Consider the following 26911-nt stretch of genomic DNA (forward strand, 5'->3'; position numbering starts at 1 on the left):
ATCGGGTCGGGGTGGGGGGACTCTTTCCGCCGCGGGCTTTCGGCCTCCCGGCTCGGCCCCACGCCGTCCCTCTGTGGACCCAATGCTTTGGACTTCACCTCGCCATGGACACGAGCGGCTGCCTCGTATGGAGCCTCGGAGCGGGGGAACCGAGATGGCCGGGGGTCCGGCCAGGGACACTGCTGGGGTCGCCGTGGCCGCGGGGGAGGCTCTCCCCAAACAGCACGGGCGATGGGATCCGCTGTTGGGTAGGGAGCGTCTCTATATGTTGCCAACTTGGACTTCCCAAGAGCTTAGTACAGTGCTCTGCACACACAGTAAGCACTCAATAAATACGATTGAATGAATGAATGAACATCCAGAAAACTCCAGTGGGGCTGGGCCCATGGGGGAAGATGTCTCAGCCTCGGGCTCAAATTGCTCGTGACTCGAGCCAGAGCCCGGGCCCCATCTTGCGTCGCCCAAAGCTCAGGGGGCTGCCCACCTCTCCCTCCCACAGAGAGCCACCCACCCACTCCACGCCCTCACCCCCAACAAGCCCGGCGCTTCTCCGGTGGACGGACGGGTGCTAACTGGTCAGACCAGATTAAGGAGTGGTCCCGGGTGGGGATTAGGAAGCGCCGGAGCCCCGGACGAATGTCACGCCTGGCCCGCCGCCGGACGAGGGGGTGACCTCCGGCAGTCGACTTGGGTGAGAGGATGGAAACTGGAAACAGGCCGAGAGGAAAAACTGCTCTCGTGGCTTCAGGGCTGGGGCCTCTGGGGCGGTGGGGAGAAACCGGGCCTCCGAATCCCATGCAGGCGGCTTCACGGAGAACAGTCGGTGCTTGCGGCAGGAAGCCAGTGTCCCCGAAGTCATCGACTCCAAGAATTACAGCAGACAAATCACAACGTCGCGGCGCATCTTTATTGCATCTCTTTCACGGGGGGGGGGGTGAAGTTTCTAAGTGAGCCCTCCACAGGCTCAGAGAAGGGAGTGGAAGAGGAGGAGACGGCGACGGGAAGAGAAGGCGGTATAAGGGAGCAGTAGCTCCTTTCCTCCTCCTTCTCGGACTTCCAGCCCGGACTCCCTGTCAGACGGGATGGCTTACCCAAGTCACTCTGACTTAAAAATCACTGAAAGGAGGAGGAAAATTGACGCCGAATCCATCGGTCCTCCATGTCCCGCTTCCTAAGGGCGTAAAAGGGCAGCGACTAAAGAGGATGGATTACGACGATAAAAATGGAGGGAGGGGAAGAAGAAGGGGACCAGATCGAGCCCCCGGTGATACGTCCGGTTTCATCAGGGCTCCAGGACGGGCGTGGGGAGGGTCCAGCTGGACGGCTGGCCTGGCTCCCCGGGCACGGCCCCGCTGTGGGGACGGCTAGTGCTCACGGCGGCCGCCCGCCTGCCCACCCGCTTCTCCCAGGTGGGATGACGGGGGCAAGCAGGAATCAGGCCGGCTTCGGCGCCCGCCGCTACGGCTTCTTCGCCGACCGTCCGTAGGCGGCCGCAAAACCGCGGCCGGCGAGGCAAGCGGCCGGGCCGAGGTCGGAAACGTCGCAGGAGGAGATGACCGAGCGGAGCGCCTGCGAATACGCTGTGAAGAAGGGTTTCCCTGTTGGTCACCGGCGCCAGCTGCCAACCCCCACCCTGGGCCCGTTCACGGCCTAGCCTGGCACCGGGGCGGGCAGGAACCACCTCAATGTCGACCCTCCCCTCCCACCAAACCTCTCTCAAAAGCCCCCTCCTTCAGGAAGCCTTCCCTGCCCAATCTCACTCCTGCTAGCCCAACGGCCAGCTCGGCACTCATTATAATAATAATAATAATTGGCACTTGTTAAGCGCTTACTATGTGCAAAGCACTGTTCTAAGCGCTGGGGAGGATACAGGGTGATCAGGTTGTCCCACGTGGGGCCCACAGTCTTCATCTCCATTTTACAGATGTGGTAACTGAGGCCCAGAGAAGTTCAGTGACTTGCCCAAGATCACACAGCAGACATGTGGCGGAGTCGGGATTATAATAATAATAATAATGTTGGCATTTGTTAAGCGCTTACTATGTGCAAAGCACTGTTCTAAGCGCCGGGGGGGGATACAAAGTGATCAGGTTGTCCCATGTGGGGTTCACAGTCTTAATCCCCATTTTACAGATGAGGTAACTGAGGCTCAGAGAAGTTAAGTGACTTGCCCAAGGTCACACAGCAGACATGCGGCAGAGCCGGGATTCGAACCCATGACCTCTGACTCCAAAGCCCGTGCTCTTTCCACTGAGCCACACTGCTTCTCACAATTGTGGCATTTGTTAAGCGCTTACTATGTGCCAGGTACTGTACTAAGAACTGGGGTGGATAGAATTAAATCAGGTTGGACACAGTCCCTGTCCCATATGGGGCTCATAGTCTTAATCCCCATTTTATAGACGAGGTAACTGAGGCACAGAGAAGTTAAGTGGCTTGCCCAAGTCCACACAGGAGACAGTGGCAGAGCCGGGATTAGAACCCACGACCTTCTGATTCCCACACCTGTGCTCTATCCACTACGCCATGCTGATTCGGCTCATAGAAGGGAAGCAGCGTGGCTCGGTGGAAAGAGCCCGGGCTTTGGAGCCGGAGGTCACGGGTTCATATCCCGGCTCCGCCAATAGTCAGCTGGGTGACTTTGGGCAAGTCACTTCACTTCTCTGGGCCTCAGTTCCCTCATCGGTAAAATGGGGATGAAGACTGTGAGCCCCCCGGGGGACAACCTGATCACCTTGTAACCTCCCCAGCGCTTAGAACAGTGCTTTGCACATAGTAAGCACTCAATAAATGCCATTATTGTTATTATTATTATTATAGCGCCTCACGTTCTTTCTGGTTTTGACGCCTTACCCTTGGCTTTAAAGCACTCACTCATCTTGCCCCCTCCTACCTTGCCTCCCTGATTTTACTACTACAACTTTGCTCCTCTCACGTCAGCCTACTCACTGTACCTCGACCTCGTCTATCTTGCCGCTAACTTCTCGCCCACGGTCCTGCCTCTGGCCTCGAATGCCTTCCTTCTTCATTATCCGACTGTCCACCCTCAAAGCCTTACCGCAGGCACATCTCCTCCAGGAAGCCTTCCTTATCTAAGCTCTCGTTCCCTCTTTTCCCACTCCCTCTGCGTCGCCCTGATCTGCTCCCTTTATTCACTCCTCCCACGTCCCCGTAGCACTAACGTCCATATCTGTAATTTATTTTTTTATATTAACGTCTGTCTCTCCCTCTAGACTGTCAGCTCGTCGTGGGCAGGGAATACGTCGGCCAACTCTGTTGTATTCTCCCAACCAATCAGTACAGTGTGAGCCCGCTGTTGGGTAGGGACCGTCTCTATATGTTGCCCACTTGCACTTCCCAAGCGCTTAGTACAGTGCTCTGCACGCAGTAAGCGCTCAATAAATACGACTGAATGAATGCACACAGTAAACCTGATTAGCTTGTATCTACCCCAGCCCTTACAACAGTGCTTGACACTTATTGAGAAGCAGCGTGGCTCCGTGGAAAGAGCCCGGGCTTTGGAGTCAGAGGTCGTGGGTTCAAATCCTGGCTCCTCCAACTGTCAGTTGTGACTCTGGGCAAGTCACTTTACTTCTCTGTGCCTCAGTTGCCTCATCTGTAAAACGGGATTAAGACTCTGAGCCCCCCGTGGGACAACTTGTAACCTCCCCAGCGCTTAGAATGGTGCTTTGCACATAGTAAGCACTTAATAAATGCCATCATTATTAAATACCATCATCACATTCAGTAAGCGCTCGATAAAAATGATCCATCTGGGTGATTGACTACAGGTTCATTTATGGCTACTGTCTGTGCCATTAGATTGTGAGCTCTGAGGGCAGAGGTCATGACTGTGAGCCCACTGTTGAGTAGGGACCGTCTCTATATGTTGCCAACTTGTACTTCCCAAGTGCTTAGTACAGTGCTCTGCACACAGTAAGCGCTCAATAAATACGACTGATTGATTGATTGATTGATTAACACTTCTCCTACACATCCTTACCACCCAGGAAAGACAGCGTCCAGTCAGGACCGTCGGTGGCGGCCCCGGTCACCTGGAAACTAACTGCCTACATCACTCACGGGGAGATTTCCGAGCGGCTCTGCTCTGGGGTGTTACCAGGCCCTCAAATGTGGAGACCGGGGGGAAGGAGGCTCTAGATGGGGAGGCGGGAAGCGTCGCCTTTTCGGCTAAGGGAGTTTCCTCTGTCAGAGGGTGGGCAATGGAGCTGGGCTCCCACTTAGCCTTCCCGCTGGCCAAGTGGGTAGTCCCAAAAACCCTAAATCCGCACCCGCAGTTGACCCGGCCAGGAAGTGCTCCCCATTACTGCCAAGGAGGCTGAGCCCAGCCCTTCCTAACGGGCCCCGGCCCCAAGGCCGCGCCGTCCCGGCCCGGCCCTACCTCTGTGGTTCCTGTAGAAAATGCAGTTGTTGGCACACGTGTCCGGGTGGGCGTCCCAGAAGTCGGAGCCGCAGCAGCACATCGGGGGCAAGGCGACGTTGTACAGCCGGATCTTCTCCTGCATCTGGGCTCTCAGGGCTTCGACGTACCTACGGAGGGGCAGCCCGGTCAGGCTGGGGGCGGGGCGGGGCGGGAGAGCGCGGCCCCGAGGGGAGTCGACCGTCTCCCTGGGGGGAGGCTCTGCACACAGTAAGCGCTCAATAAATACGATTGATTGATTGAGGGTCAGGCTCCAGGAACCGGCTCCCAACCGGGCTCAAAGGCAGATTTCGCCTTCCCTCCCCGACGTACCTCCTGTACTCTCTGTCCTTCTGCTGCTTTTTAGTCCCTCTCGTCTCCTCCAGCCGCAGCTGGGCCATCGTTTCGCACGCCTCCTCCCCGGCGTGCTGGTCGTCTTGGCAGAGCGTTGCCAGGATCCTCTGCTCCTCCATCTGACGCCACTGCTCTTTCTGTTTCTTAATCCTGGGGACCGAAACCCAACAGGGTTGGGCATTTCCATCAAGAGGCACGGGTGACAAACGCTCTCACCCTGCCCCAGGGAGGCCCCCTTCTTTCAATTGGCATTTGTTGGCATCAGGCACACTATTAAACCCTGGGGTGGATACAAGCTAATCAAGTTGGACACAGTCCCTGTCCCTCATGGGGCTCCTGCTCTAATAATAATAATAATAATAATGATGGTATTTTTAAGTGCTTACTATGTGCAAAGCACTGTTCTAAGCGCTGGGGAGGTTACAAGGTGATCAGGTTGTCCCCCGGGGGGCTCACAGTTTTAATCCCCATTTTACAGATGAGGTAACTGAGGCACAGAGAAGTTAAGTGACTTGCCCCAAGTCACACAGCTGACAGTTGGCGGAGCCGAGATTTGAACCCATGACCTCTGACTCCAAAGCCCGTGCTCTTTCCACTGAGCCACGCTGCTTCTCCAGAACAGGTACTGAATCCCCATTTAACAAATGAACTAACTGAGGCACAGAGAAGTGAAGTGACTTGCCCAAGGTCACACAGCAGACGAGTGGATTAGAACCCAGGTCTCGCTGACTCCCAAGCCCAGTCTCTATCCACTAGATCACCAGATGAGGGTTGGGGGTTACATTCACCCTCAGGGCAGGGTTCTCTGCAGCTTGGCTCAGTGGAAAGAGCCCGGGCTTTGGAGTCAGAGGTCATGGGTTCGAATCCCAGCTCCGCCAATTGTCAGCTGGGTGACTTTGGGCAAGTCACTTGCCTTCTCTGTGCCTCCGTTACCTCATCTGCAAAATGGGGATGAAGACTGTGAGCCCCCCGTGGGACAACCTGATCACCCTGTAACCTCCCCAGCCCTTAAAGCAGTGCTTTGCACATAGTAAGCGCTTAATAAATACCATTATTATTATTATTATCCGGATCACCTGGGTTTTGTCTGGGCCTCTTGGAGCAGGGATGACTGGGAATCTGTTCGGGCACAGGCTGGGATTTGGGCCCAAGATCATCCTGGCGTGGAGAGGAAGGGAGGAGGGAGAAAGCCAGGGCTCTCCGCCCGCACCCTGGGGGCATGGGTGGAAGGGAAGGAACGGAAGACAGAAGCAACACTCGCTTCTTAGTGAAGGGATAGAAACTCAGAAGAGAATCAATCAATCAATCAATCGTATTTATTGAGCGCTTACTATGTGCAGAGCACTGTACTAAGCGCTTGGGAAGTACAAATTGGCAACACATAGAGACAGTCCCTACCCAACAGTGGGCTCACAGTCTAAAAGGGGGAGACAGAGAACAGAACCAAACATACCAACAAAATAAAATAGGATAGAAATGTACAAGTAAAATGAATAAATAGAGTAATAAATATGTACAACCATATATACATATATACAGGTGCTATGGGGAAGGGAAGGAGGTAAGATGGGGGGATGGAGAGGGGGACGAGGGGGAGAGGAAGGAAGGGGCTCAGTCTGGGAAGGCCTCCTGGAGGAGGTGAGCTCTCAGCAGGGCCTTGAAGGGAGGAAGAGAGCTAGCTTGGCGGAGGGGCAGAGGGAGGGCATTCTGCCCCTGAGGGCAGAGAAGTAATCTGCCCCCGAGGGCACAGCTGGAATTTGAGTTCACTGGTTCCAGATATGCCCAGGGGCCTGGAGGTGAAGGGACCGCCCCACACCGGCCTCTGACATGGGGCAGTCCCCATCAGAGGGACCACTGCCACCATGCCAGAGGCCTCAGCAGGACTCCCCTCCAAACCAGGAGGACGTTTCTTGGCTAAAGAAGTGACTGGAGGCTCGTTGGGGGTCGGGTCAGGCGTACAATGCCGCGGGCCCTTTGGGTGTCGGTAGGTCTGCCTGCCCCCATCCTCAGGAGATGTACCGGAGACCCCTCCCCGGGACCCACACCAAGCACGGACCCAGCCCGGGATCGGCTGGGTGAAGCAGTGTGGCTCAGTGGAAAGAGCCCGGGCTTTGGAGTCCGGAGGTCATGGGTTCAAATCCCTGCTCCTCCACTTGTCAGCTGTGTGACTTTGGGCAAGTCACTTCACTTCTCTGGGCCTCTGTTCCCTCATCTGTAAAATGGGGATGAAGACTGTGAGCCCCACGTGGGACAACCTGATTACCTTGTATCTACCCCAGCGCTTAGAACAGTGCTTTGCACGTAGTAGGCGCTTAACAAGTACCAACATCATTATTATTATATGGAGCACCCCAGAAGTTCCTGGAGTGAAGAGTCAGGAGGGTTTCCAACCCCCAATGCATCCTGTGACCCCTAAATCTCAAACCCTGGGGCGGGGAATTGGAGGAGGAAGGAAGAGGCAGAAGTGAGACTGGGGTTCAAGAAGCTGGTAAAGCCAAAGGGAAACCTCAGCATCAACAACCGTCTCCACTGACAATTCGGGCGGGGCATCTTTCCTCAGGGTGGGCGTTCTTCGGCTGCCTCTGTTGCCTCATCCCCTCCATCGTCCCATTTCTCTCAGTCTCCATCTTCCCAGCTCTGTCCTCCATTCCCAGCCCAGCCGGTTTCTCCTGCATCCCCTTCAGGGAGCGTTACACCCCGGCCCCACAGCACTCAGGGAGATCGTTCTGGGGGCAGGACCAGACGACCCCCAGGCCCTCTGCGGTTGGGAACCGGTCCGAATATATATTTGTACATATTTATTTATTTATTTATTTTGCTTGTACATATCTATCCTATTTATTTTATTTTGTTAGTATGTTTGGTTCTGTTCTCTGTCTCCCCCTTTTAGACTGTGAGCCCACTGTTGGGTAGGGACTGTCTCTATACGTTGCCAATTTGTACTTCCCAAGCGCTTAGTACAGTGCTCTGCACATAGTAAGCGCTCAAAAAATACGATCGATTGATTGATTGATTGATCGGAGGATCCACTGCAGTTGGCTCTGGCCACTGGCTGATTGTGGGGCTCTTCCCTGTGGGCAGGAAACTTGTCTCGCGCTCCTGTTGGACTTTCCCAAGTGCTCAATACAATGCACTGCACTCCGTGGGCATTCAGTAAATACCACGAAAATCATTATTTTAGTGTGCTCATCCCCCCGGGATGAAAATAACCTGCTAAAAGTGACCGAAGAGAAACCCCCACGCAAAGAGGTGGGACAGGGAATAAGGAAACAGCGGCGGGCCGGAAACCTAGCCAACTGGAGAGGAATCGACTCTTCCTGTTCCCTAGCCCAACTCGCTCGGCCGCCCACTCTCCAGCTCGACTCTCCCAGGCTCACGAGGGAGCATCTGGGGGTAGTTCAAGGCCTCGGCCGTGGCCTCGCCCGGTTCGGGAGCAAAAAGGGGACACTCCTCCAAGGCGAAAGGGAAGCATCCCTTCCAGACTGAGGCTTTTGACTGAGAAGCAGAAGTTTCCTCGGCTTCGTACGCTAACGAGCAAACCCCCTGCAAACAAGGAAGTCTGGGCTGCTGCGCTGCACGTCCTTTGGTGGTGGGTGGATTTTAATTAATGATAAGTACGATGCCCGCCCCTTTCTTTTGAGTACTGTGAACTTTGAACTTTCTGTGAAAGAAAAGTCTAAACTTTCGTTTAGACTGTGAGCCCACTGTTGGGTAGGGACTGTCTCTATATGTTGCCAATTTGTACTTCCCAAGCGCTTAGTACAGTGCTCTGCACATAGTAAGCGCTCAATAATGATTGATGATGAGTACTGATGAGGAAGGGGGAAGGGAGAAAGGGAGGGGGAAGAAGGACAAGGGCTAGAAGGGAAGGGACTTTCCCGAAGACCCACCGGACAGGGGAACTGGGAGTCAGAAGGCCCGTGCCCCACTTAACCCCCACTTAAGAGAAGCAGCATGGCTTTAGTGGATAGAGAACGGGCCTGGGAATCAGGTCATGGGTTCTAAATCCGGCTCCATCACCTGTTTGCTGTGTGCCCTTGGTTAAGTCACTTTACTCCCCTGGGCCTCACTTCCCTCATCTGTAAAATGGAAATTAAGAGACTGAGCCCCATGAGGGACAGGAACTGTGTCCAACCTGATTATATCTACCCTAGTGCTTAGAATTAGGGTAATTGTACCCCCTCCCCATCCCCCCACCGCCTTACCTCCTTCCCTTCCCCACAGCACCTGCATATATATTTGTACATATTTATTACTCTATTTATTTATTTTACTTGTACATATTTATTCCATTTATTTTATTTTGTTAATATGTTTTCTTTTGTTGTCTGCCTCCCCCTCCTAGACCGTGAGCCCGCTGTTGGGTGGGGACCGTCTCTATATGCTGCCGACTTGGACTTCCCAAGCGCTTAGTCCAGTGGCCTGCACACAGTAAGCGCTCAATAAATACGATTGAATGAATGAATGAATGAATAGAAAGGTCCCTGGCACACAGCGCTTAACAAGTATCATAATAATTATTATTATTATTAACCTCGTTGGACTTCGCTTTCCTCCTTTATATAACGGGGATACGATAACTGCCGTGAGCCCCGGGAGGGACTGTTGGCTCTGATTATACTCTATCTGTCCAGGCGCTTAGGACACAGTAAGTGCTTATTAACTACCATGGTTAATATAATAATAATAACGATGGCATTTATTAAGCGCTTACTATGTGCAAAGCACTGTTCTAAGCGCTGGGGAGTTTACAAGGCGATCTGGTTGTCCCACGGGGGGCTCACAGTCTTAATCCTCATTTTACAGATGAGGGAACTGAGGCCCAGAGAAGTGATGTGACTTGCCCAAAGTCACGCAGCTGACAAGTGGCGGAGCCGGAATTTGAACCCATGACCTCTGACTCCAAAGCCCAGGCTTTTCCCACTAAGCCACGTGTGACACCCACCCCCCCAACCCCGTGGGCCATCCAGCTCTCTGTCTTCCCTCCCATTCATTCAGTCGTATTTATTGAGCGCTTACTGTGTGCAGAGCACTGTACTAAGCGCTTGGGAAGTACAAGTTGGCAACATATAGAGACGGTCCCTACCCAACAGTGGGCTCACAGTCTAGGAGCTCACAGTCTAGTCGCCGGGCCTGCTGTGGGGAGGGAGGACCAGACTGGACAGCCTCACCTCCGTCCAGAGCTCCTTTGCAAGATCACGGGGGAAGAACAACTCACGCTAGGGCCGGGTATCTTACTTTTCGCTTTTCCTCTGATGCTCCTTGAGCCTCTGGCGCTCCTTCACCTGTTCCCTCTCCAGACCCATGAAAAGCCGCCGGCATTGCAGGAACTGCTTTTGACGCTAAAAAGGCGGGGAAGAATGGTTAGCCGCCGACAGCCTGCCCACTCTACGTTGGGGGATCTGGGCCCTCAGGGACCGGACAGGGTTGGGACCACCCTTGAAGGAGGAACCACTAGGCTGCCTCCTCGTAGCAACGTCAACACCTCCTGGAGAGGGTAGCAGCCCGAGAGCGGGGCCAGATGCAGAATCCCGCTCGCTGGAGATTCAATCCCGAGCCCTCGGTTCCCTCCTCCTTGGGAAAGCCGCCGCTCCCAAAATAGGGTGGAAGGACCAAAGCGGTAGCCAGACCCTGGAATGATGGCGGCGGTGCGTCCGGGGTCTGAGTTTTTCGGTCGGTCTGGACCGTTAGCCCGCTGTTGGGTAGGGACCGTCTCTATATGTTGCCAACTTGTACTTCCCAAGCGCTTAGTACAGTGCTCTGCACACAGTAAGCGCTCAATAAATACGATTGATTGAATGAATGAATGAATGGATGACCTGTTTCGGCTCCTTGAGCGGGGGGGCCTGAGAGGGAGGTGAGAAGCACCTGGGAAGAGCTGCACCTCGCTCAATACACACCTCTGGGGAGAAAAGAATAAACGACCCTCTGCTCAGAAGGCTGATGTTGCTTGGGCTCAATAAATATGACTGATTGATTGACTGGCTGGTCGCCGAGATTCCCGAGCTCGGGGCCGGAGGGGGCTCCTAAGCCCGGTGCTGCCGGAAGCCGTTCCCTCCGGGTCCACAGCTCGGGGGGAGCCCACAGAGAGGTGCCCACGGCTCCAGGCCAGTGAGAGCGCCGGACATACCTCGTTCTTGGCCTCCTCTTGCTCCTTCCCGGGCTGTAAGACCAGCGGAAGTTGGAGGTTGGTTCTGGCCCCTGAATGAGGCCGACTTGGAGAGGATGCCCTTCTGGGCTCAGGATGAGTCTGTAAGAGAGTCCAGTGTTTCATCAGTTCCCGGGCCTCAATTTGCTCCTCTGCAACATGGAGATAAAGCATCTACTCCATCCCCTCGCCCCCTCCTACCTCAACTCCCTTCTCTTCTTCTCCAGCCCACCCTGCACCCTCCGCCGCTAATCTCCTCACCGTACCTCGTTCTCGCCTGTTCCGCCATCGACCCCTGGCCCACGTCATCCCCCGGGCCTGGAATGCCCTCCCTCTGCCCATCCGCCAAGCTCGCTCTCTTCCTCCCTTCAAGGCCCTACTGAGAGCTCACCTCCTCCAGGAGGCCTTCCCACACTGAGCCCCTTCCTTCCTCTCCCCCTCGTCCCCCTCTCCATCCCCCCATCTTACCTCCTCCCCTTCCCCACAGCACCTGTATATATGTATATATGTTTGTACATATTTGCTACTCTATTCATTTATTTATTTATTTAACTTGTACATATCTATTCTACTTATTTTATTTTGTTAGTATGTTTGGTTTTGTTCTCTGTCTCCCCCTTTTAGACTGTGAGCCCACTGTTGGGTAGGGACTGTCTCTATATGTTGCCAACTTGTACTTCCCAAGCGCTTAGTACAGTGCTCTGCACACAGTAAGCGCTCAATAAATACGATTGATGATGATGATCTACTCTCCCTGCCTCAGACCAGTAGCCCTGCGTGGGACTGGACTTTCTGACCCGATGATCTTCTGTCCACCCCAATGGTGAGCTCAGGGCTCTCGCTTGGCCTCCGTCAGTCGATTCTTTAGACTTCAGCTGTGATCTGGGCCTCACTGGGAAAACTATAAAACACTCAAGAATGGATCTAGGGACTCACGGATCAACACCAAAGGGAGTTTGTGCCAGCGTCAGTGGCCAGGTCTTGTGGGCTTGCCAATGCAGCCCTCCTGCCCTGTAAGGGCTTCCTGCCTCCCACTGAGGGCATCTCCTCGGGCTCTGATGGGGGCAGGATTGCCAACCCGGTTTCCTTTGGATTCACTAACGTTCTTTGATGGGTGATGGCAAAGGAGGCGAGAAACACTCCTGCAGATGAGAGGGCCGACGAGGAGAGAATAGCTGGAGAAGCAGGGGGGCCTTGGGATGGGTTTGGAAATTCTCTCTGGCTGCAGCTTAGCGGGAAACACCCCGAAAGAACTGACTGCATTTGGTCCCATCCCATCATCCTGTCCAGAAATAATAATAATAATAATTTTGGTAGTTCATTCCAGTTCATTCTCAGTAGGTGAGCCCTACTGAGAGCTCACCTCCTCCAGGAGGCCTTCCCAGACTGAGCCCCTTCCTTCCTCTCCCCCTCGTCCCCCCTCCACCCCCTCATCTTACCTCCTTCCCTTCCCCACAGCACCTGTATATGTGTATATATGTTTGCACATATTTATTACTCTATTTATTTACTTTACTTGTACATATCTATTCTATTTATTTTATTTCGTTAGTATGTTTGGTTTTGTTCTCTGTCTCCCCCTTTTAGACTGTGAGCCCACTGTTGGGTAGGGACTGTCTCTATATGTTGCCAACTTGTACTTCCCAAGTGCTTAGTACAGTGCTCTGCACACAGTAAGCGCTCAATAAATATGACTGATTGATTGATTCATTCATTCATTCATATTTACTGAGCACTTACTGTGTGCACAGCACTGTCCTAAGCGCTTGGGAAGTACAAGTCGGCAACACATAGAGACCGTCCCTACCCAACAATGGGCTCAACTATGCGCCAAGCACTGTACTAAGCGCTGAAGCAGCTACAAGGTAATGGGGTTGGACAGTCCCTGTCCCACACTGGACTCACGATCTTAGCTCCCACTTTACAGATGAGGTAACTGATGCACAGAGAAGTGACTTGCCCAAGGTCACACAGCAGACCTACGGCGGGGCTGGGATTAGAACCCAGGTCCTTCTCACTCCTAGGTTCGTGCTCTACCCATTAGGCCACGCTGCTTCTCTGGGCAGCGTCTTCGACTCCTGCTTTGGGGTCTCCCCTGTTCAAGTGGGCACGATGTACTCCGTGCTTCTGTTGGACTCGCCCAAGCACACGGAAGCCTGTACAGCAAACAATGCCCTGCCATCCGGTGGGTGTCCAATAAATATGACTCCCTTTCCACCCCCACCCAGTTATTTATTGAGCTCCTAGTGAGGGCAGAGCACTACACCTTCTGCTTGCAAACTTAAAGGAGGAACCCGGTATCCGCCCTGGAGGGGTTGACAGACTCGGACCCGAGCGGGCTACTGGAAGCTACGGCGTTATCTGAACGTCAGGGTGATTTCCTGACAAGATCTTTCCATGACAGATAAAGGTCACCCGCAGAGAGCCGTCCCGGGACCTCGACACCGTTTCGGAGATTTTGTAAAAGGATCTGATACCGTCAGACCACAACTCCAGCAATTTCTGAACACACAGAGTTAAACCATCAGACGGCTACTCTGAGATCGAAGGGGGGATCGAAGGGGCCGTGCATGACCCACTTCCACCAGAAGAAGGAGGAAGCTGCTTGGAGAAGCAGCGTGGCTCAGTAGGAAAGAGCCCGGGCTTTGGAGTCGGAGGTCATGGGTTCAAATCCTGGCTCCGCCACCAGTCAGCTGTATGACTCTGGGCAAGTCACTTAACTTCTCTGTGCCTCAGTGACCTCATCTGTAACTGGGGATTGAGACTGTGAGCCCCACGAGGGACAACCTGATAATCTTGTAACCTCCCCAGAGCTTAGAACAGTGCTTTGCACATAGTAAGCGCTTAATAAATGCCATTAAAAAAAAAAAGAAGGCTAGATTGTGAAGTGGGTCTGCTCTGGGAGAGCGCTTTCTACGCTGCCACTCTTGAAGATGCAACAAGGGTCTTGGAACCTAGTGTCAGAACGGGCTTTCTTCCAGTCCGACAGGCTGAGCGCATCGCTGAACGTCTCTGAGGCGATCATCCACGGATGCTGATGCAGTCTCTTCAGGCAGATACACAAGAGGATGTGCAGAGATGGGCGCCGCTATGGGCTGATCAACGTGAAGATTGCCAAGGTTATGCCCCAGCCTGCCCACCACAGAAACCCTACACCCGCCCGAAGATTGTCACTGGTCACCTGGAAGTTCAGCAGCTCATGGGAAGCAGCCTGGCCTAGTGCACAGAGCATGGGCCTGGGCATCAGAATAATAATAATAATAATGGCACTTATTAAGTGCTTACTATGTGCAAATCATTGTTCTAAGCGCCGGGGGAGGTTACAAGGTGATCAGGTTGTCCCTCGTGGGGCTCACAGCCTTAATCCCCATTTTACAGATGAGGGAACTGAGGCACAGAGAAGTTAAGTGACTTGCCCAAAGCCACACAGCTGACGGAGCCGGGATTTGAACCCATGTCCTGTGACTCCAAAGCCCAGGCTCTTTCCACTGAGCCACGCTGCTTCTCCTGGCTCCGCCACTTGTCTGTTTCTGCGACCTGAGCCGAGTCATTTCACTTCTCTGGGCCTCAGTTACCTCAGGTGTAAAACAGGAATTAAGACTGTGAGCCCCATGTGGGACAGGGACTGTGTACAACCTGATTAAATCTGTCTCGACCCCAGCACTTAGTATAGTGCCTGGCACACGGTAAGTGCTTAACAAATACCACTTTAAAAAAAACAATACAGACACCTGACTCTGCTACGTAGGCAGTATGCTATCCAACAATACCCAAAGAGGCAGAAAAACAAATCGAGAAGGCCAGCAACTGACATAATTGACAAGAGCTAGGTGACTGGCTAGACTGTGAGCCCGCTGTTGGGTAGGGACCGTCTCTATATGTTGCCAACTTGGACTTCCCAAGCGCTTAGTACAGTGCTCTGCACACAGTAAGCGTTCAATAAGTACGATTGAATGAATGAATGAAAAGTTTCATACTCAGCTGAAGATCTAAGCAAGTGATGGTGTCAATCAACCTTTTAGTATGACAGCAAGACGCGGAACTATCAAGACGACACATTTGACTTCCGAAGCAGTTTCTTACGTGCCACCCGAGTACCACATTCAGCATCAAACGGCATCGATGCCTATACCTTATTATTTAAGCTCACACTCATATATAAACTCATTCCTTCCTCCTATCTGGAAATTATTTCAGTGGCCATCTTCCCTGCTCGAGTGTAAGCTCCGCGAAGGCAGGGATTGCGGCTACTAACTCTTCTGTGCTCTCTCAAGCAGTCGATACCGGGCTGGGAACAACAGGCGCGCGATACATTCAACATCAAAAGGCATCAATGTCCATACCTCACGATTTACGTTCACACTCAAATACAGAAGGCATCAATGTCCATACCTCACTGTTTAAGTTCACACTCAAATATAAACTCATCCCTTCCTCCTATCTGGAAATTATTTCAGTGGCCATCTTTCCTGCTCGAGTGTAAGCTCCGTGAAGGCAGGGATTACGGCTACTAACTCTTCTGTGCTCTCTCAAGCAGTCGATACCGGGCTGGGAGCCGTAGTCGCTCAATAAATACCATCAGTTGATTGTTTAGCTACAAGATCAGCAGCAGTGAGGGATGCAAATCGGCAATGTGGGGATGCTCAGGGCCACTCGGCCTCTCTGGGAGGGATGTGAGAGGATAACTGATGATAGCGGGATACCCGAACAGCAGATGGAGGCGGGCAGGACAGAAGGAAAACTGAAAAGAAGAAGAGTCTCGAGCAGAGTGGTTAAAGCAGCAGGTTGTTGGAGGTGGAAAAGTCGACAGACCAGTCCGACGGGAGACGATTGTGAGAGGGATGGTTCTCTTCGAGTAGAAGCTCCGGGAAGATCGGGACGCCGAGGTGCAAACACGGAGCCAGCGAATGACAGTTTTGCAGGTGGCCAAATACATCCCTCTGGCCAAGAACAATCTTTTCACGCACACGATGTCGAACAGATTGGGATGTGAACACACGGGACCGAGCTCACCACCGTCTTGGAAAATGAAGATGAGAAAGAGGGAGAGAAAAGGATGGCAGGGGAGGGGAAAAGGCGAGAAAGAGAGAAATACGGAGATGGATGCCTTTCTGAGAACTCAGAACAGATTTCCCTGTTCCTTGTCACATTCTTGTGGAACAGCTATGGAGCCCTCTGATCTCATTTTATCGAAAGAGAAACCGAGGCAGAAAGGAGGAATGAGTCCCCAAAGCTGCCCAAAAGCAGCAGTACGCAAAGGAGTCGATCAGGTCTCCTAACTGCTGGCATGGAGTTTGGTGTGCTCGAACAAACTGCCTCCCGCAGGTTCCTGGAAGGAATCCTGGAGAAGAGGAAGCGACCACGCACAACCCAGTTCTGAAGATGTTCTTGGAAAACACTTGCCAGGAAAAGTTTTCCCATGACGACGAATACGACGGAGAGAGCAAATGAAAGGCATTAGACTACAGTCCCGTCCTGAGCCTCAAAAAACCAAAACCTTTGCCTTCAGGATACGGGAGCAGATTTGATCTTTTTGGGATGGATGGGGTCTGTCTTGATTGACTGTCATGTGTTGTCCCCTGGGAGAAGAATCGGCCAAATCTCTGTTTTTATCATTCTTGTGCTCAGACTGTTTGGGTCCACACTGTATTTATCAGAGGGAAAGTTAGGGATGTTAGAAGACTCCAAAAGAGGCACAGTGTGGTTTAGTGGAAAGAGCCCAGGCCTGGAAATCGGAAGACTCAGACCCTAAGCCTGGCTCCGTCACATGCCTGCTGTGTGCCCTTCGGAAAGTCCCTAACCTACTCTGGGCCTCGGTTTCCTCAACTGTAAAAATGGGAAGATGTCTGTCCTCTCTTCCCATTAAAATGTGAGCCCCATGTGGGGTAGGGGCTGTGTCCAATCAGTTTATATTATACCTACCCCAGCGCTTAATATAGAGCTTGGCACACGGTAAGCTCTGAACAAATACCACAGTTATTATTATTATATGTAATAATAACATATAATATAATCATAATCATAATAATAAAGGACTAAAAATTGGTCCTCAAGTACTGGGTATATTATAAGGCCCTTGAGAGATGGGATCACGCCTCTAAACTTCGGTACACCCCCGAATGCTTAATACAGTGCTCGACATACAACAGGTGCTCAATAAATATCACTCATTGACTGAGTGACTAGAAGCATCCTGGGCTATTAGTGGGAGCAGCAGGGCTACTGGCTGGCCCACCAGTGATTAGAGTGGATGTCAGGAGGGCATTTCCACCAGGTACTCTGGTGTTACTGTTAGAGACCAAATCTTGGGCCAGAAGGGCCACTGGTTCAATCCAGCGATGGCAGTGGTCAAGGGCTTACATTCTCATACATTGGTGAGCTAATTCGCCCTTCCAGAAAGGCACCATCTAAGCTACCCTTGGCGGTCGATATCTCTTCTAATTTATGGTCATGCAGACCAGGGTAGTGGGAAGGGGCAGTCCTGGGCCATCTCAGGCCCTGCAGCTCGGTTGGGAATGAGACACAGGTGGGAATCTCAAAAGAGAGTCCGAAGTCCCTGGGCATTTGCCGGGACTACAAGGCTTAGAAGCCCAAAGGGATGAAAGCGCAGCCGGGCATCGCATCCACCCGGCCCCATCCCCACCCCAAGGAAAGGGCTGGGCCCCAGGAATCCTCCCTTGCGGCCCTCTGAGACCGCTTGGAAACAGTACGGGTACGTGAGAGACAGGGTGGAAAGAGAGAATGAGTCACAGCTGCAGAAGGAGAAGAAAAGGGTAGGATGTCCCAGGCCAGGAGGCCCCGAGGTAGTTGGTCCGCCGAGGTCCAGAGGGCTTGGGAGAAGGGCAGCAGCCACCCAGCGGGGCGGAGGGAGGGCGGGAGGACACTCCCAAAGCACAATTCAGCCTCTGTGCCCGGGCCGGGGCCGGGCGCCCTGCTGCACCTGGTGGCATTTATGAGTCAGGGCCCCGGCCTAAGTCATTTACTTCACAGTGACGACCTTGGCAACCGAAGAGGGCTGAAACTGCCCCAGGGGAAAGTCCCAGAGGGCGGGCGGGCGGGCGGGCGGGCAATGGCATCCCCAAGGGGCACCCACACCCCAGTCCCTTGTAGCCACTCTATTAAGACTAGTGTCCCTCTAGGGCCCCGGGGAAGCAGCTCACCCCGCCTAGAGCGATTCCCAGAGGAAAGCCTGTCGGTTCCACCACCTGTGGGCCGCACCCAAGAGTCACGGCACAAGCAGGGCCGCAGCGTGCCCTCTCGACCCCCACGGGAGCCCTCCACCCCGACCCCCGCCCACCTCCAGGGAGAGGAGGCGCAGGTCCAGGCCCGTGCTGGGACAGCTCACGTCCATCCCCTCTACCTGCTCTCCGGGGGACGTTTGGTCCTGGAACTCCGCGGGAAGGTCCCGATAGTCCTGCAGGGGCAACTGGTCCTCCGGTTCCTCGTCTGCCGGGCCGGATGGCTGCTGGCTCGTTGGGCTTGGTTCCTAAGAGGGAACGAGAACACACAGTGCAACTGGCCGGCTAGGATGGCCCTCCAGACTTCACGAGGAGCCCTGGAGCCTGAAGTCATCCTGATGGGTGACTGCGAGTAGTCGGGCACCACACCCCCCAGACAAGTACTGCACAAAGGGCTAACGATGGGAAGCCTCGCTGATTGCCGATGCCCTAACGCCTGGGGCCGACAACATTAATGGACAGCTTTACTTAACCGTCCAGGACACGGGGCCCAGCCAGGCGCATCTTCAGAGCTGGAATAAGCCCACCAGACTGGGGCACGCTCTTGCCCGATGAGGAAGGACGCTGGTGGGAACAGAATTGCCCTTCCGGGAAGTGGAAACCAGTCAGGCCCCCGGATGAAGGGGGTTAGGGCTAGGGCAGCGCGCAGGGGGCATCCCGAGCCCACCCCCACGTACTGCTCCCCAGGGGCTTCACCGGGGAAGTCTCTCTGCCAGGGTCTAGACACAGACGGGGTGATTCCACCACCGGGACCCGAGAAATCATCTTTGCTGTCTACAACCAGTTTGTAAAAGTCTGCTATCTGAGGTCTCGTCTTTCACCTGTTGGGAAGGGTCTCTTCTGGGCAGGCCGGGGCTCCGTCCCCAAACCAGCAGCGGAGATGGCTACGGCCTGTTTCCCTGCCAAGACGGGCTGGGCTCGGGTCCTCTGGCCTGGGGAGCCGGAGGGCCGAGGCAAGAGAGGGGCCACAGCTCCGGGAAAACCACGGACCACAGCTGTTGGATTAACAGGCAGCACTGTGGGGTCTCCGTGCTTCTGGACAGTCAAGGTGACAACGAGCTCATACCCTGCCTGGGCATGGTGGGTACTGCCACTACCCTCCATTCATTCAATTACATTTATTGAATGCTTACTGTGTGCAGAATACCGTACTAAGCGCTTGGAAGAGTACAATACAACAGTAAACAGACACATTCCCTGCCCACAACAAGCTTCCAGTCTACAGAAGGGACAGTCTACATGGTGGGGGGGACCAACTCTGCTGCCCAATCTGGTTGACTAGGTTCCTGGGGAATGGGAAAACACAAGCAGGGCTCTCTGAGCGCAGAAGCCAAGCTAAGGGAAGTAGGGTGGGCTGGTAGATAGAAGGAGCGTGGCCTGGAGTCAGAAGGACGTGGCTTCTAATCCTGGCTCCGCCACTTGTCTGTTGTGTGACCTCGGGTGCACTTCTCTGAACGTCGCTTACCTCCTCTACAAAATGTGGATTGAGACTTTAAGCTCCTTGTAGGACAGGGACTGTGCCCAACCTGATTAACTTGTATCTACAGCGTCTGGCACATAGTAAGTGCTTAACAAAGACCGTTAGAGAAAGAAAAAACGAAGGGTAATTTGGTAAAACCCAGACCACAGAGGGCTGCCATTTTAGGCGGCTCAGCGGAGGTGCTAAGACACTCCTCAAAAACTGAGTTTTGGAAAGAAGAGAAGGATGACGGCTGCTGCCCCGGGTGCGGCCTGGCACGGGCTTGGATGCCACGGCCCCTGCAGTCAATGCCCGGGGCTTCCCAGCAGCACTTCCTGGGCTTTTCTGAGAAGGTGGGTGGCACACTGCCCCACCACATTCTTGAAAGAGCATCAGGGGATATGTGTGGGGGCAGGAAAGGGCAAGGAGGAAGGTTGGGGAATAGGAGAGGGGGACACAGAAGGGGAGGAGGCACCTGCCTCAGGCTCCAGAATCACTAGCTACAGCTCTGGGGGAAGATAAGCGGTGAGGTGCTGCCATGTGACATGCACCGAGCCCATTCCCGGAGAGTCCGTCCCTCACCCCAGAGAAGGCACGAGAGTGGACGGGAGGGAGCCTGCGGGGGCAGAGAATGGGAAAGTCCAATAGGAGATTCACCCTGGGAAAAAGCAAACTCATGGATCTGGGGAAAAGGAATCTCCCGCCTTCTCGGCAGGAAGGAAAGGGATCGAGGACAGCTGGTGGATGGGGATGGGACAACTGGGAGAGGGCCCACCGGGCTCCCGGCCTAGAGGACCCCAGTTGAGAGGCGACAGGAGCTCCCTCAGGATGCTGAGGGGGGTCTGGTGGGTTACTGGGGGCTCTCGAGGACAGAGGGGAATGGGATGGTGGTCGATCTGGACCCTCCAATTTCCCAGCCTGAAGCCACTCGGGCCAAGGCGCCGTGCCAGCTTGTGGGGAGACGGGAGGGAGGGAGGTTGGCCGGGGGGCAGCAGGGCTCATAGGTTACCTCTCGGGTGGGACTCCTTTCCCAGCGGCCTCCGGGAAGCTCCGGCGGGGAACTCTGCTCTCGGCCCCCCGTGGTTTTGCAGGCTGCCAGCCGGCGGCGGACTTGCCTCATAGTCTGGCTGAGCTGCCGGAGGGGACAGGGGAAAGAGAAAAAAACCAAGGAGGGTGAACAGGGTTTAAAGCGGCTGCCACCCAGCTGGAAAAGACACCTCCTCTATTAACGCCGTGCCTGCCCCGACCCGAGGATCAGTCTGAAAGGAGACTTTTACGCAGGGTGGTGTTTCCTCACAACAATGTCATTCTCCTTTTTCCGGGAGGTTGGGTTGCATTTCATCATTTTATCTGGAAAGCGCTGGAGGCGCAGGACTGCTGCGGTGGTGGAAACGTGGCCTCCCGAGGCGCTGGGCCAGGCCTGAGGCCGAAAAATCCGAGTGACCCACCTGGGGGGCTACCAAGCCAGCCCTCCCTGCCCGTGAGCTGCAGCTGGATGCCCCCGGCCCTCCCAACCCTGTCCCAATATCCCTGAAACTCACCCCCTACCCCCATTCCAAACCCGAACCGTATTTTCTCCTAGGTAAACGCCTCCCTCTCCTACTTGCCCACCATGATTTCCTCCATCACCTTCCTCTTGATCCACCTCCTCCAGAAGCCTCCCCCAGCTTGACTCTAAGCCCCCACGGCTCAAACCGGCACTCCAGACACATGCTGACCTCGTGAGATGTGTTTTGCCAGTGTTGTAACTCATCACGCTCTTCCCTCCCACCCCCAGCCCCCCATATCCACTCCCGACTTGAAAACAAGCCTGGGTCCTTGACCTGAAGGAAAAAAATAAAGAAAAAAAATCAGGAAGGTCTTCGAACACAGACGGTCAGGCAGAGGGTTCGCCTCTTCTTGTGGCTCATTTCTGGTTGGATTTTGCCGGGGAATCTGAGTTAGGGACGGGAACTCTGAGCAGCCTGGCTGCGGGAATTCCCTGCCGGGCCTGGCCCAGAAGGAGAAGTGGGGCTCGGCCCCATTGGGAAGCAAAAAGGTGTTTTTTTCTGTGCAGGAAGTACCATTTCTGTGCATTCACAGAGCCCTGGAAAACTATTTGTTGGAAAGCAGCGGGATCTAGTGGATAGAGCCTGGGCCTGGAGTCAGAAGGATCTGCGTTCTAATCCCAGTTCCGCCACATGCCTGCTGTGTGATGTTGGGGAAATCACTTCACTTTTCTACGCCTCAGTTACCTCATCTGTAAAATAGGGATTAAGACTGTGAGCCCCAGGTGCCCAACCTGACAATCTGGTATCTACCCCAGTGCTCAGCACATAGTAAGCGCTTAACAAATACCATAAAAAAAAAAACCCATCAGTCACTGAACACCAGCCCAGAGCCCGAAGCAGGGCCGGGACTCTGGATCCTTGCTGGCCGATGCCCAGTTTGACCACGTCGGCCCATCCAGAGCAGGGTGGATGGTGGGATGGAGCCCAGAACCGTTTGCTTGCATCCTGACTCCTCCCCTGGCTCTGTCCGAGGCCTTTGGGAAGGCTGGGGACGGCCACGCTGCCAGCCTGGGTCTCAAGATTGCCCTGCCGCTATTCTTTGGACGGTACGCAGGGGACAGGACTGATGAGAGCACAGAACTCCCCTTAACTGGGGTATTTGTTAGGCGCTTCCTCTATGCCTAAGTGCTGGAGTAGATAGAAGATATAATCGGGTTGGATACAGTCCCTGTCCCACGTAGGGTTCACAGTCATAATCCCTATTTTACAGATGAGGTAAGTAAGGTCCAGAGAAGTGAAATGACTTGCCCAGGGTCACCCGGCAGATGAGTGGTGGAGCCGGGATTAGAGAAAAGGTCCTTCTGAATCCAGGCCTGAGCTCTTTCCATTAGCCCTGACACAACAGCGCTTAGAGAAGTGAGAAGCAGTGTGGCTCAGTGGAAAGGGCATGGGCTTTGGAGTCAGAGGTCATGGGTTCGAATCCCCACTCCACCACGTCTGCTGTGTGATCTTGGGCAAGTCACTTCACTTCTCTGGGCCTCAGTTACCTCTTCTAGAAAATGGGGATGAAGACTGTGAGCCCCACGTGGGACAACCTGATCACCCTGTATCCTCCCCAGCGCTTAGAACAGTGCTTTGCACATAGTAAGAAGTGAGAAGCAGTGTGGCTCAGTGGAAAGAGCACGGGCTTTGGAGTCAGAGGTCATGGGTTCGAATCCCGACTCCACCACATGTCTGCTGTGTGATCTTGGGCAAGTCACTTCACTTCTCTGGGCCTCAGTTACCTCATCTAGAAAATGGGGATTAAGACTGTGAGCCCCACGTGGGACAACCTGATCACCCTGTATCCTCCCCAGCGCTTAGAACAGTGCTTTGCACATAGTAAGCGTTTAATAAATGCCATCATTATTATTATTATCAAGAGGACCAATCAGTGGACCGAAAACTCACCCAAGCCAGGGGCTGGCTCTGTTTAACTCTCAGTATGACACCGGACTAAGGGCCCAGGCTCCCTAGGAGGCCCCGGGCCTTAGGAATTCAGGACGCTGGGCCTGGAGTCACAAGGATCTGGGTTCTAGGATCTGGGTTTCGCTGCCCGGGCCCAGAACAGTCCGGCAAGGAGAAGAAGCGGGGCATTTTCGGGAGTCCCAGCCCCGAGGTGGACTGCCTCCCATCTCCTGAGGAGAAAGGCCTCCAACGCCGCGCGCGTGTGATCCATTTGGGGTTGCCCCTGAAACCGGACACCTCCGTCTGAAAGACCTGACCTCATCTCCCTTTTAGACTGTGAGCCCACTGTTGGGTAGGGACTGTCTCTATATGTTGCCAATTTGTACTTCCCAAGCGCTTAGTACAGTGCTCTGCACATAGTAAGCGCTCAATAAATACGATTGATGATGATGATGATGATGATCTCGCCCTACTGGACTCTGGCGAGGTCGCTCCCCGGCTCAGAATCAATCAATCGTATTTATTGAGCGCTTACTGTGTGCAGAGCACCGTACTAAGCGCTTGGGAAGTACAAGTTGGCACCATAGAGAGACAGTCCCTACCCAACAGTGGGCTCACAGTCTAGAAGAAGGCCTCCCCAGGTCCCACGTGCCTCCTGAATCAGTCGGTCAGTCAGTCTGTCGTATTTATTGAGTACTATGTGCACAGCGCTTGGGAGTTCAATATAACACATTCCCTGCCCACAAAGAGGTTACAGGCTAGAGAGGGAAGAGAGACAATATAAAGAAATTGCAGATACGTACATAGTGCTGTGGGGCCGGGAGGGGGGATGAATAAAGGGAGCAAGTCCGGGCAAGGCAGAAGGGAGTTCAAGAAGAGGAAGAGGGCTTAATCAGAAAATCAAAACCCCTAGCCAGCAATCCGGGGTATTTATCGTGTGCCCACTGTCAAGCACGACAGAAGCCTCGCACTCGTTCCTTCCAGGAGCTCCCAAATTAATGCGGTCGCAGACTAAGTGGAACAGGAATGGGACAGGGCCAGCACTTAATTCTTGACAAACAGCGGGAGCGGGAGGAATACAACTACGTCAGGATGAAATAATACATCAATGAAAGTACAATGAATACATCAAACGTCTCTACCACCTGGCCTTCCCCAGTGAAGTTCTACAGATCCCTGCTCGCGTTTTTGGCTCTGATGCGGGCCACTCACCGCCATCCTACACAGACACACACACAATCCCAAGCTGCCGCACAAACCGTTCCCCAGACTGAAAGCCTCTCTCTTGTCTTCATTGAGCCCACTGTTGGGTAGGGACTGTCTCTATATGTTGCCAACTTGTACTTCCCAAGCGCTTAGTACAGTGCTCTGCACACAGTAAGCGCTCAATAAATACGATTGATTGATTGAAATTCATACCTATCCCAGGGCTGCTCCAGACTGCTCCCCAAGAGTCCAGCGAATGGGAGCAGGAAGCAGCGTGGCTCAGTGGAAAGAGCCCGGGCTTTGGAGTCACAGGTCATGAGTTCAAACCCCGGCTCTGCCAATTGTCAGCTGGGTGACTTTGGGCAAGTCACTTCTCTGTGCCTCATCTGTAAAATGGGGATGAAAACTGCGAGCCCGCCATGGGACAACCTGATCACCTTGTAACCTCCCCGGCGCTTAGAACAGTGCTTTGCACATAGTAAGCGCTTAATAAATGCCATCATTATTATTAGGAAGATGAGAAAAGGCACTTGGGGAATGCAGAGTGCCCAAGTAAGACCATGAGCCCTGAATCTGGAATTTCTGGCCAAAATTAGATATGCTCTCATGGGTGGAAGGTTCCCCCTGTTCAGCTGCCCCGGTGATGCCAAGCAGACCTTCTCCAGCCTGAGCCCACTCACCCATCGGCTCTCCCACGGTGGTGACCGTATAAATGCTCTGCCCTTGAGCCATTCCCCAGGGCAGAGTTAGGGCAGCCCGGGATTCTGCCTCCAACTGTGACCACGGCAGGCTAGCTGGAAGCTATTTATTTTATTTTGTTAGTACGTTTGGTTTTGTTCTCTGTCTCCCCCTTTTAGACTGTGGGCCCACTGTTGGGTAGGGACTGTCTCTATATGTTGCCAACTTGTACTTCCCAAGCGCTTAGTACAGTGCTCTGCACCCAGTAAGCGCTCAGTAAATACGATTGATGATGATGATGGAAGCGGCTCCTATCTGCCCTCCTGGATAGCCATCCTCACCCGTAATCACGGACTGACCAGCCTAAATCTTTCCCTTTAGAAAAGCAGCATGGTCTAGTGGAAAGAGCACGGGCCCGGGAACCAGAGGATGTGGGTTCTAATTCCAGCTCTGCCGGCTGTCTGCCGTGTGACCTTGGGCAAGTTGCTTAATCTCTCCGTGCCTCAGCTGCCTCATCTGGAAAATGGGGATTCAATCCTACTCCCTCCTACCTAAACCGTGAATCCCATGCGGGGCAGTACCTGGGTCCTACCTGATTATCTTATACCTTAACCCAGCACTTAGTACAGTGCTTGGCACATAACAAACACCATGGTGATTAGTAACTCACAACAGACTGCCCGTTCAAGAACTTAGGGCAAATAAAAACACCAGGTATCGTCTACCCTGTATTAATCCCCATCTTGTGACTTTAGTCTCTTTGTACCTCAGTTGAACCACCTTAACTCTCCCCTCACCATCACAATAATAATATTATCATTATTGACGGGGTATGTGTGAAGTCCTTATTGAATGCCAAGGACCAGGGTAGGTACAAATCACCTGTCCACATGTTCTGTTTTGTTGTCCTTCTGCCCCTTCTAGACTGTGAGCCCGTTGTTGGGCAGGGACCGTCTCTATATGTTGCCAACTTGTACTTCCCAAGCGCTCTGCACACAGTAAGCGCTCAATAAATACGACTGAATGAATGAATACAAGATAATCAGATGGGACGAAGTCCCTGTCCCGCCCAGGGGTCACCTCCAAGAGGAGAAGAGGCTTCTTATTCTCATTTTACAGATGAGGAAACTGACGCCTAGAGTGGTGAAGTTGCCAGGTCAAGGTCACCCAGCAGGCAGAAAGCAGACTTGGGGCTAGGCCTCGGGTCTCCTGATTCCCAGTCCCGAGTCTCTGCGAGGTCAGGGTCCAAGTCTTGTTTTTGTCTCGCCGCCCGGACCGGGGCCGTGCGCTCAAGAAGGCTCTCGGTAAATACCGCGAGACCCTGGGCTTCCCGCTTGAAAAGTGACATTTGTTTTTTTGTTCTGAGCAGCCCCGGGCCTCCTGAGCGGGCCGGCTTCGGCCCCGGCTAGAGGGATCAGGGCCGAGCCGCCCACGGTACACAATGATGCGGAGCCCACTGTTGGGTAGGGACTGTCTCTATATGTTGCCAACTTGTACTTCCCAAGCGCTTAGTACAGTGCTCTGCACACAGTAAGCGCTCAATAAATACGATTGATGATGATGGTATGTGCGGCTGAGGTTACGCCGAGAGCGGGGCCGCGGACTACGCCTCCTGTTACTACTTGCCAAGTGGGCGGCGGGCGGCCGAGCCCCACCCCACAAGGAGCCAGGATGAAAATCCCCATTGTGCCGACTCCCGAGAAGAGGCCTGGAAATGCCGCGGAGCCTCGAGCCTCACACGGAGGCCCGGATCGGTGGCGAGGATCGGGCCGGGGCTTCCCCGCTCGCCGCCCAGCCGACGTCTCCTCGGACTTTTAGTTCCTAGGGAGTGGGGGAGGCGATCCTTCTGTTAACCACTGTCCCCCGTCAATCGGTCGCCAAGTGTCTGCTGTGTGATCTTGGGCAAGCCACAACTTCTCTGGGCCTCAGTTACCTCTTCAAATGGGGATTAAAATGGGGATAATACCTCTT

General features: G+C 53.8%; 1 protein-coding gene across 1 annotated transcript in view; it reads right to left on the minus strand.

Annotated features, from left to right (window-relative positions):
• Positions 1–888: 888 nt before the first annotated feature.
• CCDC15 (coiled-coil domain containing 15) overlaps positions 889–26911 on the minus strand; it is a 38246-nt gene continuing 12223 nt past the window's right edge. The window contains exons 5-11 of the mRNA XM_038754684.1: positions 20629–20751; positions 18283–18408; positions 10905–11024; positions 10013–10116; positions 4754–4924; positions 4403–4551; positions 889–1580 (exon numbers count right to left, since the gene is read on the minus strand). Of these exons, the coding sequence (XP_038610612.1) occupies positions 1459–1580; positions 4403–4551; positions 4754–4924; positions 10013–10116; positions 10905–11024; positions 18283–18408; positions 20629–20751 (915 nt within the window). The 3' untranslated portion in view covers positions 889–1458. The remainder of the gene's footprint in view (positions 1581–4402; positions 4552–4753; positions 4925–10012; positions 10117–10904; positions 11025–18282; positions 18409–20628; positions 20752–26911) is intronic.

This window comes from Tachyglossus aculeatus, chromosome 11 (assembly GCF_015852505.1).
Source record: "Tachyglossus aculeatus isolate mTacAcu1 chromosome 11, mTacAcu1.pri, whole genome shotgun sequence".
In the NCBI taxonomy this organism is placed as follows: domain Eukaryota; kingdom Metazoa; phylum Chordata; class Mammalia; order Monotremata; family Tachyglossidae; genus Tachyglossus; species Tachyglossus aculeatus.